We start from the raw sequence: 17,976 nt of genomic DNA, 5'->3' as shown, positions 1-17,976 counted from the left end.
ATGAATAAGATAGGATTTCTGCTATCACTCACAGAGGTGATAGTCTCAGGCTAAAGAGACATGGAACTAACATCTTTTCTGAGGGGTAGCTGCCAAGCCCACCATCAATGGGGTCAATGATCACAAATCTCTTGACCAGATATCAATAATTAATGTAACCTAAGGGTTTTTGTTAAAACCAAACTGGTTTAAACAATGCAAGAATAACACACATGTATATAGGTCTTTAAAAACTTTCCCTAAAGTATTGTCACATCTATTTTTGCACTTCATCCTCTTAACAATCCTAAGGTGTAGGCAGAGGAATGGTGATTTTCCCTATACTACATATGACAAAAAACTGAGGTAGTATAATGTGGTTAAGAGCATGAGGTCGGGAGTCAGATGCCTGGTCAGAGTAAAAAGAGATAATTGCTTTATTCATAAGATTGTTTTGAGCTGTAAGGCACATTAGGTATGAAATGGGCTCGGCTAGTTGGAGGAAGTAGTGCCAGATTCTGACTTCCAGCCCAGGCCAAATGCAAGGCTCCCTTACAATGCTCTGTTGCCTTTCAGTGTGCATATGACAGGATCCATTATATCCCACCATCTTATCAGATGGTAAGGTCCAGTGGGGAGCTTATCACGTCTGTTAGGTTGGATGTGGCCATCCCAGCCAGGAGAGCAAGAACTGAGAGATAAATAGTGCCACTTCTCCAGATCTCTTTTCACCATGCCTCTTGGATCAAAGGGAATTTTCTACCTGCTCTACTGCTCCTATAGGATATGTGGCTCTCCATTTTGATGGCAAACTCTTTTCACATCTTCATGAAACATTTTCCGAGAGAGGACATGCCTGTGGGTTGTTACTTCACTCTGTTGCAAGCCGTTTCTCCCAAACCTGAGAGAACTTTAACATTGGGTCTTTGCTGAGACTCTGTAAGGCTCAGACAATAGTTTCCCAGCTGTGAGTCATTTTGTTTGTAATGCTGCCCTTGGGCACATCCTTGACATTTTTCTTGGTTTCATCAGGAAAACAGAATCTAGGGTCAGAGATTTCTTGGCTTACCTAAAATGATCTCCACCTAATTTTGATTGTTGACAAAGATGACATTAGTTTTGAAAACATATTGTAAGGGTCTTCTACTGGCAATATTAATCATACTTATTCAAGGCTTAAGTGCTATATAATTAAAAACAATTTCAAAGACTGAGCGATTTCCTAGGCTCCACAGAAAGCTAGAAACAGCTTTGTTTTTCTTAACACTGAATTCTTAGGCTATAATCTCTACTTTCAACAGATCAATGTGGATATCAGGTGAAACAATTTAGAAGAGTATCTAGGAAGACAAATTGGCAAGCAATTCAGAAAGTCCTGAGAGGCATCCTTTTGATGACCTAAAATATTTAGATAAATGAAGGGGGAAGGGTAATCAAGATGGTAAATTATTAAACTATTCTTGGAGGTCTCTCAGTACTCTCCCCATCTATTCACTTTCTCTTCCATAGTAAAATAAACACGATATTCCCTAACATTTCTGTATTATTTCCTAAGGCTACCTAACAAATTACTACAAACTTGGACGGCTTAAAACAACAGAAATTTATTCTCTCACAGTCCTGGAGGCTAGAAGTCTGAAACCAAGGTGTTGGCAGGGCCATGCCTGTCCTGAAACCTGTAGGGTAGAATCCTTCCTTGCCTCTTCTAGCTTCTGGTGTTTGCAGGTAATCCTTGGCTTGTAGATGCATCTCTAACTTCCGCCTCCATCACTACATGGCTGTCTTCTTCCTGTGTGTTTCTGTGTCTCCTCTCATAAGTATACCAGTCATATTGGATTAACGGCCCACCCTATTCCAGTATGAACTCATCTTAACTAATTGCATCTGCAACTGCCCTAATTCCAAATAAGGTCATGTTCTGAGGTACTAGGAGTTAGGACTTCAACATATCTTTTTGGGGGACACAATTCAACCTATAGCAACTTCCTATACTTGAAATTTAGTTCATATAGCCTGTTTTTCCCATGGCAACTTAAGAAAATAATTTAAATGACTACCTCACAGACATTAAACCTGAAAAAAGGTCTACCTGACTTTGATCTAATAAAAAACTTGACTGTATTTGATATATGATTTTGCCTGCATCCTCTTCTTATGGAAACTCTTCATTATTACTAAAGGAGCCATCATTTGACCACAGTTCCTCTTGGAAATTTAGAATCAGAATGATTCTTGTTCAGGCCAGCTACTCTCTTGAACTGATAAAAACTCAGGAACTATTCTGTGTGCAAAGGAAATAAAGCAGATACACAGACAGCAGAGCCAAGAGCAAAAGTCTTGATGACATTTGAGTTCCAGGCCCCAATTATTCCTGGGCCCAGGTGTATTCCTGTTCTTGGGGTCTGTGAGTGACTCTGTCTCCTCAAAACCTTTTTTTAGCTTAACATAGTTGGAGTTAGGTTTCCATATTTAATTTAGAAAGCAGTTTTTCCCAGTGCCACTACTTGGCACAATTCTATGAAGTCTTACTCACAGAATGAATCTATATCTGTGCCGTCCAATACAGCAGCCACCAGCCCCATGTGGCTATTTAAATTAATTAAAATTAAATAATATTAAAAATCCAGTGACATTAATCACATTTCAAATGCTCAACACCCACATGGGAGTACTGGCTACTGTACTGGATAGCACAGACAGAACATTTCCATCACTGCAGAAAGTTCTCTTGGACAGCCCTGCTCTTCATGAATGGCTCCCCCTGCAGTAATACAGGCACAATCATGATGAAAGTTCACACAGGGTAGCTATAAGCTTAAGGCTTACAACACAGGAGAAATTGTTTATTTAAGTTATATTTAAGGGGCCGGCCCGGTGGTGCAGCGGTTAGGTTCACACATTCCACTTTGGCTGCCAGGAGTTTGCCAGTTCGGATCCCAGGTGCAGACATGGCACTGCTTGGCACGCCATGCTGTGGCAGGCACCCCACATATAAAGTAGAGGAAAATGGGCCCGGATGTTATCTAAGGGCCAGTCTTCCTCAGCAAAAAGAGGATTGGCGGTGGATGTTAGCTCAGGGCTAATCTTCCTCAAAAGAAAAAGTTATATTTTATTTCCAATTAAGGCTATGAGTTTCCAGAATTTCAAGTGTCTTAGAGTTTTCTGTTCCCTTTAGGGATATGAATTTTTAAGTGTTTCTTTTAGTGGAAATTGCCTTGAACTGGGAGTTGATTCCTGACTTCTTGGTCTCTATTACCACGTGACAATATTAGCTTCCTACTGCTGCTCTAACAAACTCAGTGGTTTAAAACAACACAAATTTATTAATGTTTAGTTTTGTAGGTGAGAGGTCCAACACAGGTCTCATTGGGCTAAATCAGGTGTCAGCAGGGTTGTGTTCCTTTCCGGAAGCTCCAGGGGAGAATGTGTTTGACTTTTCCATTCCTTGGCTCTTGGCCCACTTCCATCTTCAAAGCTAGCAATTGTCAGTTGAGTTTTTCTCACATCTCATCACTCTAACACACTCTTCTGCATCCTCTTTCACTTAAAAGCACCCTTGTGATTACATCAGGCCCAACAAAATAATCCAGGATAATCTCCCCATCTCAATGTCAGCTGATGAGCAAACTTAATTCCATTTGCGACCTTTTGCCGTATAACCTAACATATACACAGATTCCAGGGAGTAGGACACGGTCACATTTGGGGCTTCATTACTGTACCTACCACAGTGATGTTGGGTAATTCACTCTTCACCTCTGGTTTTTGCATCTATAAAATTATGAGATTAGTCTATATGACCCCTAGGGTCCTTTCCAGCTCTATCAGCTAGGACTCCAAACTGATAAAAATTAACAGTTACTGTTTATCTCTCTCATCTGTTTATCTCATCTTTCACTGAATTTGAATTATATAATTATTCTGAAATAATGTAAGTCTGAATTTATGTTCAGAAGTGACTTCCAAAGATATTGGGCCATGAATCTCCCAGAGTAAGTGTTGCCCAGAACCCAAAACACACACAAAATCTATAAGGTAATGAACCTTTCCACTTAACATCAGAATGGAGACCAAATAATGAATTTTTAAGTGTATGGTACACTAACCGTTTAAATTACAAGTTAATGAAGCGACATATAAATAAGTTTTAACTGATTCACAAGAAAGGGTTTTGTGAGGGATAAATGAAGTGTATTCTAATTTGCATCTATTAACTCTCACCCTCCTCCCCTCTTTTTAAAAATAGTCAGGAGTTTGCTAAGCATTGGATGAAAGTCATATTAGCAAAAAAGGACAACAAACTTTGTGTTGTCATAACCAGTGAGTAAAAACAATCGCCCAAACGAAAATCATTCAAATTCAAGGAAATGGAGTCAGAAGAAATTCTGGTAATAGGATTCATCATTACTTTCTGACTTACCAAAATGCCTCCTCCAGAAGAAACAGTATTTGGGCTCTTTTGTATTTTGAGAAATAAGGTAGTTCTATCACCCTGATATACTAAAGAATAAGTGTTTTGATTAGAAATTAAAAGTTGATATAAAGAGTAAATCCTTCAGCAGTAATTTTTAAATCCATCTCCTTAACAAATTTTCTTACCACCATGTCCTTAATTACCACTGACGCTATTATCAGGTGGTACTTTCCACATTGAAATACTTCTAATAACGTACCTTAAAATCGACATTTTCTACGCATTTTCATAATATACAAAATCTGAAGAATACAGAAATATTTTTATTTTTTCATTTAATGATGCAAAACACAAAGCTGACTTGACATATATTCACATATAACTTTTTCTCTCACGTTTACAACTCAACAGGCTGGTGAATTGAGAGGAAGTGCTATAATCACTATATGGAGCACACCTATAATGAAGAGAAAACAAAATTAAAGCTGTAGCATTAGCCAGCAGAAACAACACTAAAACTAGACCATTCTGAACAATTCACCTTAGAGCATCAAAGAAAGTCCAGAAAACAAATCCAAAGAGTATTAACCCCTCATCTTACTTAAGTTTTAGCAAAAAATATTTTATCTGAACTCCAAGAGCAGCAAAAGCATCTGGTTTTGATTTACCTAGTTTATATTTATCTTTCAATTGGCTGAATGAAGTAGTGAAATGGGCAAGGTGATATTAATAGAAAGATAGAAGCAAAAAATTTGGATAATCAAACCCTAAAGAGCTGAGTTTGAGAGTTGTTAAGTGTGGGGGAAAAAAGTGTACGTTAGTGATCACTATTTTATTATCCAGCAGATATAAATAATCTACTTTAATCAACCTAATCCATAAAAGTTAAGATTTAGAGGAGTGGTTTTTCACTTTACAAAAGGATTAACATAGGATTTCTTTAAAAGGATTTTCAGAAATATACCATATATACTCACATAAAATAAAGTCACTCTCTTTTTTAAATCACAGACCATGCAAAGTTTGCTATCTTGTTCACAGCTAGGATTTACCAGGAATTGTCAAACTGGGTGTTAGTTGTAGTGACAACCATAATGAAATGGTCATGCAGTAAAAAATTTAACCATCTACTGCCCGTACACATTTGTCCATTCTACAAATATTAAACATCCAGCTGGGCCCGGCACTGGGCAAGTTGCTGACTACATGATGATTAACAAAACAGACAGGATTCCTGTTCTCATGGAACTTATACTCTAGTGTGGTGTATGACAAACAGATAATAAGAAATGCATACACAAATAATGATAACTTGTCCTAAGTGCTACGAAGGCACTGTGTACAGCCCTATTAGATTTAAGAAAGTATGATTTGGGTTTCATTCTTAAACACAACTTTCTTCCAATACAGTCAAGGTGTAATCATTAAAACTGATCATGCTAACAGATGCTTGAGCCAAGGTATTAAAAATTCATAAATCTGTCACAGACAGGAATAAAGGTGCTAAAAAATACAAACCCAATTTTAAAAAATCCAAGATACCTTATTTAAAAAAGGCCAAATTAACTTGCATAATTTCTTCATCCTATAAAATGACATACTTACTATATTAGTATTTCAAAAGCTTATTCCAACCCATTTCTTCTTTTATACTCTAAAACATCTTCATTATGTTGTTTGATGAGCTAGAAGTAGGTAACAGTTAAAATTAGAAACATAATCTTCCTGGCAACTTAAAGAGGAGGCGGCTAACTAATGATATTTATATTCTGCAAGAGGAGTAAGAATAGATTAAAAGAATTACAATTATTCTAGTTAGAAATAAAAGGCTAAGAGATGCCAAAGTCCAAAAAACTGAATAGTATATACTTGTTCACCACAGTCTGACATACTAAATTTGAGAAGGCAATCCTTGAAAGTTTAACTTCTAAGTCAACTTCTGCCAAACACATTACTTCATTCAATGGGTAATTAATGTAATGGACCACCTTGCTAAACCAGCACGAGAGAGCCTGGTTCTTAAATGGGGTCCAGGCTGGTTGGTGGGTGTGTATTATACTTCTAACCTTAGAAATTTGATACTGTGAGTCAATGATGCACCTCATCCTCTAACTATATGTGTCTTAATTAGATGTCACGGAGGACAGCCACTTTCTTGGAACCACTGTCTGACAGAATATGCAATCGGAAAAATGGCTGATAGAGGGTGACATTCGCCACAACCAAAGATCTCATTTTAATCAGAGTTCTCAGCAGCAATCAAGCTTCTTTTCAGGAAAGCTTCAAATTGAGAATGTATAAAATTTCACTATAACAAATATTTTGCAAAAAGATTAGTTACTGTTGTTGAGTTATAAGTGACTTTCAACATCTCTTAGTCCTTCCCATGTCAAAGAACCGCTGAACCGCTTTAATGAGAAAATCCAAAGTAAGAGATCCAAGAATTGGTGATGGGTGGCAGTGGACGAAGCTTCAAACCCATGAGATACACAACAAAAATTTTAAATACTCATGTAGCACACATACTTTGAGTCAACTTTTAAAAAATGTATCCATAGGGAGGCAGTATTTCACAACCTCTACAGTACAGCTCTGAAGTTAGGGAGATCAGGTTCAGCAAATTAATTTCTCTAAGTGTTTTCTTCATCTGTAAAAGGTCAACAATAGTACCTACACGTAGTGTTGTTGAAAAGATTAAATGAGCTTTTACATGTAAAACATTTGGCATACTGTAAAGACAAAAAAAAGGGCTGCTACACATTAAGTACAATTTCCAACAATGTATTTATACAGCATTGATTAAAATCTTGTTTCGTAAGTCTAATGGGATTTAATTTGTATAGCTTGTTCACTGATGGTTTGTCCCTATGGCATCTGAAAGAAGTGCCTTCATAAAACCCCAACCAGCCTCCATCCTAAGAAATAAAATAAATAGTTACTATGCAGTAAAACTGCCGTTCATGACAAAACCATGCTAAGTAACGATGAATGACAAATTTCAGGCTCATATTTTCTCAAAAGCGTTGAAATCTTAATATTCTTTAGTCCTTGGGATTCCCCTCACGGAGAAATATGTTAGGAATTATATGACTATCCTATTGCATGGGAGATTGGCTCGGCAACATGCAGTCTCACACTGGTATTTCTTCTCCCCACCGTGTTGGGGTCGCACCACATAAGGGAGTAAAGACTTACATAGATCCACAAGAAGACGGAGGTGCCCAAGGTCAGTCCAACTTTCAGCCAGTCAGGTTTGTCATGTGGCGGCGCCCGAATGTAGAATTTTGACCGCGCTGAAGCTGAAAGGGGACAGTCTGTAAATCTATAACATCGCCTTGTAGGGAAAACCTAGCATTTACGTGTATTAGCGCATTTAATTCTCCCTTCACTCTTCCCTCCCGCCCGCCCACGGGAACAAATGTTCGGAGAGATCACATAAGTCGTCCTGGGCCACCGGTAGAGCCAGGCCGGTTGCCTCTGTCCTCCAGGCTCCTGGGGACCCTCTGACGACTCGAGAGTGGGCGAGTAGCAAACGCCCCTGGGAGGATCCCCCCTCCCCGGGTCTGCAGGACCCAACCTGCAAAGTGGGTAGAGGAGGGACCCAAAATCCATTCGCAGAGACCAAGAGGGGTCGGGTGGCACTTGGCGGAGGGTCGGTGACGGGTGATAGGGAGCCGGGAGTCAGGGTGGGGGCACGCGTGGGCAGCGGGATACGGGCCGGCGAAGGTCACCGCAAGACGAGCCCGGGCCGCAGCCGCTCCCTGCCGCCACGGGCCAGGTTCGCCCTGGGAGGAGCAGGCTGGGATGCTGGATCGGCCTGCTCGAGGAGGGACACTTACAGCCGCTCGGGAGTCTGGCCGGGGCCAGCAGCCTGGAGAAGGGGCGCAACAACGCGGACGGCGCCATCTTGCCGGCCTGGGCTCCGCCTCCCAGCAGCCCCGCAGCCCCGCAGCCCCGCGGCTCTGGGGTCGGCGCCCGGCCGAGCGCCCCCTGGCGGGCGGAGGCGCGGGGCTCGCCGGCTCTGCAGCCGCGCCGCGGGACATGTCAACTCCAAGAATCGCAGTTAGGGCCGGGTGCTCTAGCTGCCCTGGTCTGTCTTCAGTCTGTTAAGTGGGGTTAGGAAGGAAATGATTAAAAGGAAAAAAAAAAAAACCCAAAAAACGTAGTCTATCCATTTCTCTGTCCTCTGAGAGTTTATTTCAGACCCCCTTCCCAGGGACACTCATGAAGAGATTTACTAAAATCTTCCTACATGAGCCAGGATACCTAAAATGCAGTGTCGTGTTGAATAATAACTAGTATTTTGATCGAATTCTGTGTTCCAGGCACTGAGCATTAATGCATCATATGGTTTATATGCATTGTCTCATTTCATTTTCATAACGACCGCATGACATGCCGAGATTATTATTCTCAATGTACAGATGAAGCTCAAAGAAGACAAACTATTCATCCGAAGTGATGTAGGTTATATTTGAAGAGATCTCTTACAGTTCCCAAAGTCTGTTTACACGCACTACTCCTAGTAAAGCCTCACAACCCTGTGAGGAAAAGAGGATCCTCCTTATGTATTTTAGAAGTGCCCTGACCGGCTGAAGATCACACAGCTGGGGGAGGTGGGATTCAGACACAGGGCTTCTGATGCCAGATCTAATGATCCTCGTTAGTTCACCTAACAGACTTGGTGAGTCCCCTGAGGCCATGAGCTCCAGAGCAGTGTTCAAAGTGCCAAGTTCAATGTGCCATTCCTGCTCACCACCTCTCTATGCCTCAGTTTTATATCTGTAGCATAGGGGGCTGGCCTGGTGGTGGAGTGGTTAAGTTTGCACTTTCTGCTTCAGCCGCCCAAGGTTCTGGGTTGGGATCCCGAGTTGGGACCTCTGCACTGCTTGGCAAGCCATACTGTTGAGGAAGTATGGGTACAGATGTTAGCTCAGGGCCAGTCTTCCTCAGCAAAAAGAGGAGGATTCGCAGCAGATGTTAGCTCAGGGCTAATCTTCCTCAGAAAAAAAAAAAAGAAGAAGAAGAATCTATCTGTAACATAAAACCTATCCTATAGGGTCGTTGGGAAGCTTAGAAAGTGTCTGGTAGTTGTAAACAACTTGTTTTTGCCTGTCAAAGACATTGTATGACCCATAGATTCTATCTTTCACAACTGAGCCAGATTTTTGCCCATTCAGTTCTCAATTCAATCTGATGTATAAAGACCATGTAAAAATATGTCTAGATAAGAGATAATAAATTGTAATACCTGAATCCTTTAAACAGAATGCCATTTAGGTTCATTTTAAAAGCAAAATAAGTATTAGCAAATCTCTTTTTTCCCTCTTCATTTTCTTTAGCACTGTTATTGAAAAAACAATTTTAACCAAAAATTATTGACCAAAGGGTGAAATAATTGTACTATGCTTTCTGGTTCATTTTTATGTGCAACTAATGGCTAAATAGATTGCTAAACTGTGAGTCACTTTATAGTTGGTAACCTAGTTTGAGCCTCCTTGACTCAAGCTCAAGTAAGCAAACGACCCACTGATACGCTGAGTCAGTTGTTGGTTCTCAACTTCTTGGCTTCTTGTCCACTCAGCAACCTGCCAGTTGTATATCCTTTCTACACCATCCCTTGGAAGCTTGTCCTGACACAGCTTTTGCTAGTATCCAACGAGTTGGAACAGAAGCCACATTTAGTCAGAGCATACAGAGCCAGTAAGCAAACTGCTAATTCCAATACTGCTGTTAGAAAAGGCTGTTTTGTGGTTTGGGTGCCTGTACACTTTTACTAGTGTATATTTTGGGAAAGTGATGAAATATAAGGACATTTCTCTCAGCATGTTAGAGCTGATGGAACCCTACACTTGGAGTAGGCAGCTGTAGGTGAAACTCCATCTTGAATCCTGATGACGCAATCCCAGCCGGGAGCTAATGGCTATGATATTTGGTAGACGTTGCTACATGACATTCATTTAAGCATCTCCAGAATTTGAATGAAAAGACCTTATTTATGACTATTATTTATGACCCAGGCAAAGAGAGAGGGATTTCAGTCAGCAGCTAGAAAACCAGTTCTAAGTCCTTAATTATTCCCCTGGGAAACATCCTACTCAACTCACACCTCCCAGGGAGGGTTAAAGAAGAGCAAGAGTTGAAAACTCTATAAAATGTACCACATACATGTTTATTGATTTATGATGCATGAGAACACTGTATATCAAATTCAGGATCTGGAGAGGGATGGTGTTCCTCATGTATATGCAAGTTTTTATTTAAAAAAAAGTTAATGTTTGTTAAATCTGGGTAGCAAATAGATTTCTTTTATCTTGTAGTTCTATAAAATTTAAATATTTAATAATTAAAATGTAAAAGTGTCAATAGAGAACATCTTATATATATATGAAGATGGAGAAATTTCAGTCTACATATCCCTTTTGTAGCATTAAAGTTTGCAAGGTAAATTACTCATTGATTGATTGATTGATTTTCGGTTAACTTTGTTTGGAAGAGGCTTTTTGACAATAGGGATATGCAAATACATCATCTTCATCATCTAGCCTTGGATATGTTAACTTCCTGTGTAGCTGACATTCATAACATAACGTGTTAAGTGGGATCTTCATTTGTGAAACAGTGGTGACCTATCAGAGGAGACATTTTATTGTTGAGTTCAGGCTATCAACTTACTGACTGTGTGGTCCAAGTGTTATCTGTAGGTGCCTTTTTCCTAGGATATAACTCAGATAAATGTTAAATCAGACTAGTATTCACTGAGTCTTAAAAATTACTATTTACTTGTTAACAGCCAAAAAGAACGTAACATTTGACAAATGATATTGCTCGCTCGTCTATTCAGGTACTCATCTTCTGGTGGAAACTACTGTTTATTTCAAAGACAGGAAATTTTCTTCCCATAAGGGGAAAATAGTATATTATTTACAGGAGAACTTAGAAAACCATAACAAATAATATTGCTGTAGGGACTTTTGGATATGAAGACAGATTTGGAAACCTAAGTTAGTAGCTAAGCCAAGATTATCACCTGAAGTTAGACAACTTTTCTTCCTTTCAATAGTTCAGATAGTTACAAGACCTCTTGTGAGCAGTCAAGTTCGAAGGTTATCACTAAATAACCACTGTTTTTTATGACTTCTAAGTTTGCTCTTAGCTTTATTTTTTTTTAAGTTAAGTTAAAAAACTGGCCATATTCCAAAACTTAAGTGGTTTTCTCTAGGTACAATTTTTTCTTTCTTTTTTTTTTTTGAGGAAGATTAGCCCTGGGCTACCTACTGCCAATCCCCCTCTTTTTGCTGAGGAAGGCTGGCCCTGAGCTACCATCTGTGCCCATCTTCCTCTACTTTCTACATGGGACACCTACCACAGCATGGCTTTTCCCAAAGCGGTGTCATGTCTGCACCCAGGATCCGAACCTGCGAACCCTGGGCTGCCGAGAAGTGGAACTTGCGCACTTAACCGCTGTGCCCTCGGGGTCAGCCACACTATAGGGGCAATTTTCTTAGAGAAACTTTTGAAGAGAGATCACGGAATCTGAAGAAATTTCAGGACTTGACTGCTAAAACCTTACTTATGACCTAGGCAAGGGGAGAAGGCATTCAAGATAGCAGCTAGAAAACCCCAGGATTAGTCCCAGATTTTTCCACCGGGAAACATCTAACTCAACTCACACCTTCCAGGGAGGGTTAAAGAGCAAACTGAAAATGGAAAATATCTGTCAAATTTAAAAGAGCAAAGCTACTGCACATATTATTTAATGATTCATGATGCAAATAATGCTACTGATGGAATTCAGGATCTGGAGCGAGATAATCAAAGGTAAAAGTGGGTGATACGATGTGAAAAATTGTAGGTCACCAACGGAATGCCACTTTTAAAACAGTTTTCCTGTCTATTGTTAATAAAATGACATATATGTAGAGGCCCTATTTGGTATCTACTCTGACCTTGCCTACTCCATTTCTCTAGCATTCTTGCCAAATACTCTTCGGCTTCTAAGATTGGAGGAATTCTGGTGATAAGTTCAACGAGTCACCATATTAAGCACTAGCTTGAAGCCAGGTCCAGGAGAGTCAGTTTTCGCTGAACTCTCCACTTCCCCAAGGTGACTTATGCATTCGTCGACTCTGCACTGTAAGGACTCAACGATAAAATAAAAACACACACTTTAACCTTCAGATGCTTCTTCGGCAGTGCAAATATGACACTTTTTGGATCTGGCTACCCACCTTTCCAGGTTCATCTTAAGTACAAATTAAATCACCAATACTCCAGCAAGGCCCATTTAATTGAGCAAGCTCTTTCACGCTGTTCAGACTCCATTAAGCCCCCTCCACTCCATATCTGTTTACAAGTCCCCAGTGGGGTGAAGCCTTCATTTCCCGTCAGCCTCTGCTGCTTAATTAGGCACTTCGTTCACGATCACACACAGCGCTTCTTAAACACCTGATTTTTAGCCCTTCAGACTCAAACTATGATCCTACAGTCTGGGAGAATCTACTCTATGAATGCACGGCCAATCTAGCAGGAAGGAACAGAAAGGCTATTTTTAACGCGAAGACAGGCAGAACCGCAGCCGGTCACTCTCCCCTAGTTTCCCGGGCGCCTCCAAAGACACCCAGAGCCGAATGGATGGGCGGGGCCTGCCGCGACCCTCACGGCCTCCGCCGGCCGGCCGGCCTCCAGGTTTCCCAGCAAGCTTCAGGACAGAGGAGGTGGGGAAAGGAGGTCATCGCGCCTGCGTGCTGGGAAGTGTGACCCGGGTGGGAAAGCCCTCCGCGTCCGCCATTTTGGCTGCCTCTGTCGGTCTGTTCAGTTACCACGTGAACCGCCGACGGAGACCCGTGGGGGGGTAGGCGGCGGCAACGTTAAGTGAGAAAGGGAAAAAAGACAACGAGGGGAAGGGGGTGTCGGGGTTGGGCAACGCGTTGACACCTGAGGCCTGGTGGCGGCGGTGGATCAGGCAATCAAGGCTGAAGCAGCCAGGGAACGGCGGCGGCGGCGGCGGTCGGACAAACACACTGACCAAGCCGGGCGGTGGCGGGAGCAGCGGGAGGAGCCGGAACGATGCCGGCCGTGAGCCTCCCGCCCAAGGAGAACGCGCTCTTCAAGCGGATCTTGGTAAGTGTGAGGCTCCGCGCAAGCAGAGGGGAGGATTTAGCCGGTACCCGGGCCTGTCACTCCTAACCTCGGCCCGGCGGGCACCGAGCCACCCCCGCCCGGGACCCCGCCTTCGTACTCCTAGTCAGGCCGAATGCACTCCCTCGTTCCCTCTCTGTGGTTCTCGTTCGGCTCGCGCGCCAAGGACCACAGGCTTCCTCCTCCCGTCCCCACGCTTCGGAGGCCGTGGTTCCGGATTAGGCCCTGTTCTCCTAGCTTCTAGACTGTGGGTTTTCATCCGCCCTGAGAGAAGGGAGAGGAGGCCCGGCCTTTAGTAGGGTGGCGGGCCACACGGGCAGGAGTCGGGGCCCCCCGGGTGGTGCGGGAACCCTGCCGGCAGGCCAGGGTGGCACCCTTGGAAGGAACAGGTGGTGCGGATGCGGCACAGCTCATTCATTGCCCAAGAGCGTCTCTCCCTCCATCGTCCGTCCCTCCCTCCCTTTTCCTCTCCTCTTGGGATTCACCTGTCTCCGCCCGGCCCGGGGTCGCTGAATGACCTGGGAGGAGGGAAGCTAGGAAGGAGTTCAGAAGAGAGAAGGAAGCTTTCTGAACGACTGCCTCCTTGTAGTCAGTTGCATACTTGAGTCTGCAGCTTCTTGTCCTCTCTTTTTCCCTCCTTTCTGGAGTAGGGAAGAGACATTTATTTCTTAGTTTCCGAGCGGGAAACAGCCCCACCCCGTCTCCCTCCTCGGGAGGTGGGGCCCATTGCGAGGGGGCGGTCCCGTAGGAAGTGAAAAGTGAAGAGCCTTTAGTTGGGTCGTTCTAGACACGAATTTTCTTGTAGACTAAAGTCAGTTAACACTGATGCAAAAATTTACCAGCAGAGAAAGGAAAACGTAACTTTTGAGGTGGATCTTTTGACACTAGCTGAAGCTCACTTATTCCCTACATTTCAAATGTGTGCAGTTTGCATTTTTTTAATAACACAAATGAAATGTTTGGAGGGACTGTTTACATTGTAAAATATGTCTTGTAGCCTTGGCGTTATAATTAATACATTGTAGCACATTTTTTGTTTGGCATTGATTGTGAGTTGTCCCTATCATGCATACATTTCTTTGTGAAAGAATTAACTGTATTTGCCAAACTTAAGACTTAAAGTTTGAGGTGTGTGTTTGAAAGTGTTAGCTTTTTCCCTTGCGATGTAAATTTATCTCACTTGTTTGGAAAGTAGAACAACTCTGGGGATCCAGTTTTTCTGGAAATAAGAAGGAGTAATCTATGTTGAACTAAATTTGATTTTACAAAAATACCTGTATGCCCTACAGGTTTACTCAGTTCACGTTGAAAAACATAAAGTTGTATCCAATACCATAAACTCTTAGTTACCTTGAAACCCATATTGCCATTTCGTTTTGTTTTGTTTTAAGACTAATTGGAGCGTGGGTGGGACTATAGCATAGTTATACCAGAACAATTTATTTATTTTTAAACATTTTAAAAGACTAATTGGTGTGTAGGTTCAACTATAACCGTTTTTGAATAGCAGTTTGTCTTTTATCTTCCCCCCATCTTCTCTCCCCCCCATTTATTTTGAAAACATTCAAGGCAAAAAGTAGAGAGAAGAGTACAAGGAGCACTCATAAACCCTTTACCAAAATTTAGTATTTAACATTTTGCCAGATTTGCTGTCTCTCTCTTTTCATGTATATAAAAATTAAAAGTAAGTTGAAGGCATACTTCATCCCTAAATGCTTCAGCTAGCGTCTCTTAAGGACATTGTCTTGTATAACCGTAATACCATTAACAGTCATTCCCTAATATTTTCTGATATCCAGTTTCTATTAAGATTCTCCCAGCTGTTATGGTAGCACTTTTTAAAAAAATCAAACTTTTTATTGTGAGATAACTGTAGAGTCACGTGTAGTTTTAAGAAATAATACAGAGAGATCCCTTGTATCCTTTACCCAGTTTCCCCAATGCTAATACCTTGCAAAACAGTAGTTCAATATAGTAACATTGATATAATCTACCAGTGTTATTCAGATTTCTCCATTTTACTTCTACTATTTTGTGTATTTAGTTTCATGCAATGTTATCACATGTGTAGATTACATAACCACCACTACATTCAATATATAGAACAATTTCATGAGCACAAGGATCCCTCTGTTGCTGTTTTAGAACCATACTCTCCCACCTCCCTCCCATCCCTTCTACCCCCAAGCTGACAGCCACTACTAATCTGTTTTATATTTCTCTAATTTTGTCATTTCAAGAATGTTTAATAAAAAGAATCACACAGTATATAACTTTTTAGGATTGGCCTTTTCTTTATGCAACCTAATTCCTTTGGGATTCATCCAAGTTGTTGCGTGTATCAATAGTGTCTTCCTTTTTGTTGCTGAGTAGAATTCTGATATGGATGTGCCACAGTTTGTTTACCCATTCATAGAATAGCAATTTTTGATTAAGCACCTTAAACAATTTTTTTCTTGGTGATAGTGAGACAAAACCTTTAAGTTCATTGCTAAAATCAAAGTGCTAAAGGATTTATTGTGATAAAGTATATCAGAAGAAATATGAAAATGACTAAGTGAAAGAAAAGGGGATGTAATGTCATTATTCTCTTCCATTAGGAAAGAAGAAAATATTACTAACCAAAAGTATACTTAGTATTTGCTTTTTCAAAATTGCTTCTGCTTCCTCAGTTTTTGTAATAGTTAGCTCTTTTGATTTTTAGCTTTCTTTTTCACCCTGTCCAATAGAGTAAAAGTTGGGCATACTCTAATGCCTTATAATTAAGTGTTGCTAGATTGGTAACTGGTAAATCATTCCAGCAGCATTCAGTTTTTGAGCTGTTATTTTGTTGTACCATACTTGTTTGTAGTAAACTTGGTTAGGAAATGAAGTTAGTTTATATTTGAAACCTCAATTTCAAAATAATGAAGTATGTTTTTGCTTTAATTTTTCAAAGGAAACCTGGTTTACATATCAGTTTGCAAAGAATTTCAGAGTTTCTGTGGTGGATTTGCCTGGCTTGTTTTAGTTAAGTTGGTATCTAAAATTCAATTTTGTTACATATTTGGCCCAGGTTTTTTTCTATATTACTCTACTGCTTTCTGACTAAAGCATTGTCATAAGTTAATCAAAATGTCTGCAAAATGTATTTTGTCTAGAGAAAGGTCGGAGACTGAATTTAATGTGATGTATATCGTGTAGGAGTGTAGTTTAAAGAAGAGTTATTTGTATTTGCCATGAACTTTTTTTCTTATTGTAACTACATACTTTTTTCAATTTGGAAAACTAAGTTATTAGAAAATTGTAGTTTTGGGGCCAGCCCGGTGGTGCAGTGGTTAAGTTCGCACGTTCCAATTCTTGGCAGCCAGGAGTTTGCTGGTTCAGATCCCGGGTGTGGACATGGCACCGCTTGGCAAAAGCCATGCTGTGGTAGGCGTCCCACGTATAAAGTAGAGGAAGATGGGCATGGATGTTAGCTCAGGGCCAGTCTTCCAGCTCTGGGCTAATCTTCCTCAAAAAAAACAAAAGAAGAAAATTCTGGTTTTACTTATTCTTGATGCTGTTTATCTAAGTAGTTTGAGGGGTGTTACCAGGTCTCTACACCACCTTCTTAGGATATAGGTTAAGGGTAGGAGAAATGAGGTTGCCAGGGTAGAATGAAATCCACGCCTTTTTAGATTTTAGCCCACTTGGGAAAGTTGGACATACCCTAAGGCCTTGCAACCAAGTGTCGCTACTCCTGCTTTCTTCTCTTTTGTCTTTTCACGTGTTAGAGTGAACTATAAGAAAAAAATCTAGGGAGTACTTAAAATATTGTACATTGTTAGTATATTTTTGGCCTTTTGCCTGAATGAGTTATTTTGTTAGTTAAAAGTCTAAAGGGCAGAGTTTTCCTTTCCTAGAAAAGTAGTAATAGAAGTTAGCATGGTGATAATATTTGTGATTTACTGAGAATTTACCATTTGTACTACACAATAGAACTTTCTGGTGATGGGAATGTTCTGTATCTCCTCTGTCCAGTGTGATAGCCATTAGCCATATATAACTATTGTACACTTGAAATATGGCTAGTGCAGTTGAGGTACTGAATTTTTAATTTTAATTAATTTAAATTCATACAGCTACATGTGAATAGTTACCACTTTGGACAGTACACTTTGTACAATTCTTTATTATCAAAACTTTTCAAGGTGGGGACATTTTTATTAAGGAAACAGACTGAGATTAAGGTTGACAGCTAGTATTAGTGTCAGGAATCAAACTTTTTTTTTTCAGGGCATTTATACCACACCTGCCTACTGTTCATCTGTTTTTGGGGGGAGGGATTTAGGGAGAGTGAGTGCTTTGTTAGATAAAGGAGTTGTAATAATTGTTAGGTAGCACACATTGTAGGTACCTACACATTTTGTAGGTAAATTATTTTATATGATTTATTGCTTTTGGAAAAAGTGCTCTTTGTA

The 17,976-nt window shown here is 40.7% G+C and overlaps 2 protein-coding genes across 3 annotated transcripts in view; one reads left to right on the top strand and one right to left on the bottom strand.

The window, feature by feature from the left end:
* Positions 1-4,696: 4,696 nt before the first annotated feature.
* On the bottom strand, positions 4,697-14,121 carry NDUFC1 (NADH:ubiquinone oxidoreductase subunit C1). Its single transcript, XM_023636528.2, has 5 exons — positions 14,020-14,121; positions 8,233-8,496; positions 7,589-7,692; positions 5,999-6,078; positions 4,697-4,850 (listed from the first exon to the last, which is right to left on the bottom strand). Exons 2-4 carry the CDS (start codon positions 8,297-8,299, stop codon positions 6,019-6,021), a joined length of 231 nt encoding a protein of 76 aa, XP_023492296.1. The 5' UTR covers positions 8,300-8,496; positions 14,020-14,121; the 3' UTR covers positions 4,697-4,850; positions 5,999-6,018.
* Positions 12,836-17,976, top strand: part of NAA15 (N-alpha-acetyltransferase 15, NatA auxiliary subunit) — a 79,184-nt gene continuing 74,043 nt past the window's right edge. For both annotated transcript variants that reach the window (XM_005607836.4, XM_001502496.6), the window contains exon 1: positions 12,836-13,516. In XM_005607836.4, coding sequence (XP_005607893.1) covers positions 13,463-13,516 — 54 coding nt within the window. In that variant the 5' untranslated portion in view covers positions 12,836-13,462. The remainder of the gene's footprint in view (positions 13,517-17,976) is intronic.

Source organism: Equus caballus, chromosome 2, assembly GCF_041296265.1.
Source record: "Equus caballus isolate H_3958 breed thoroughbred chromosome 2, TB-T2T, whole genome shotgun sequence".
NCBI classification, from domain to species: Eukaryota; Metazoa; Chordata; class Mammalia; order Perissodactyla; family Equidae; genus Equus; species Equus caballus.
The sequence above is the reverse complement of the archived record's forward strand: the minus strand, read 5'-3'. Positions and strand labels throughout refer to the sequence as shown.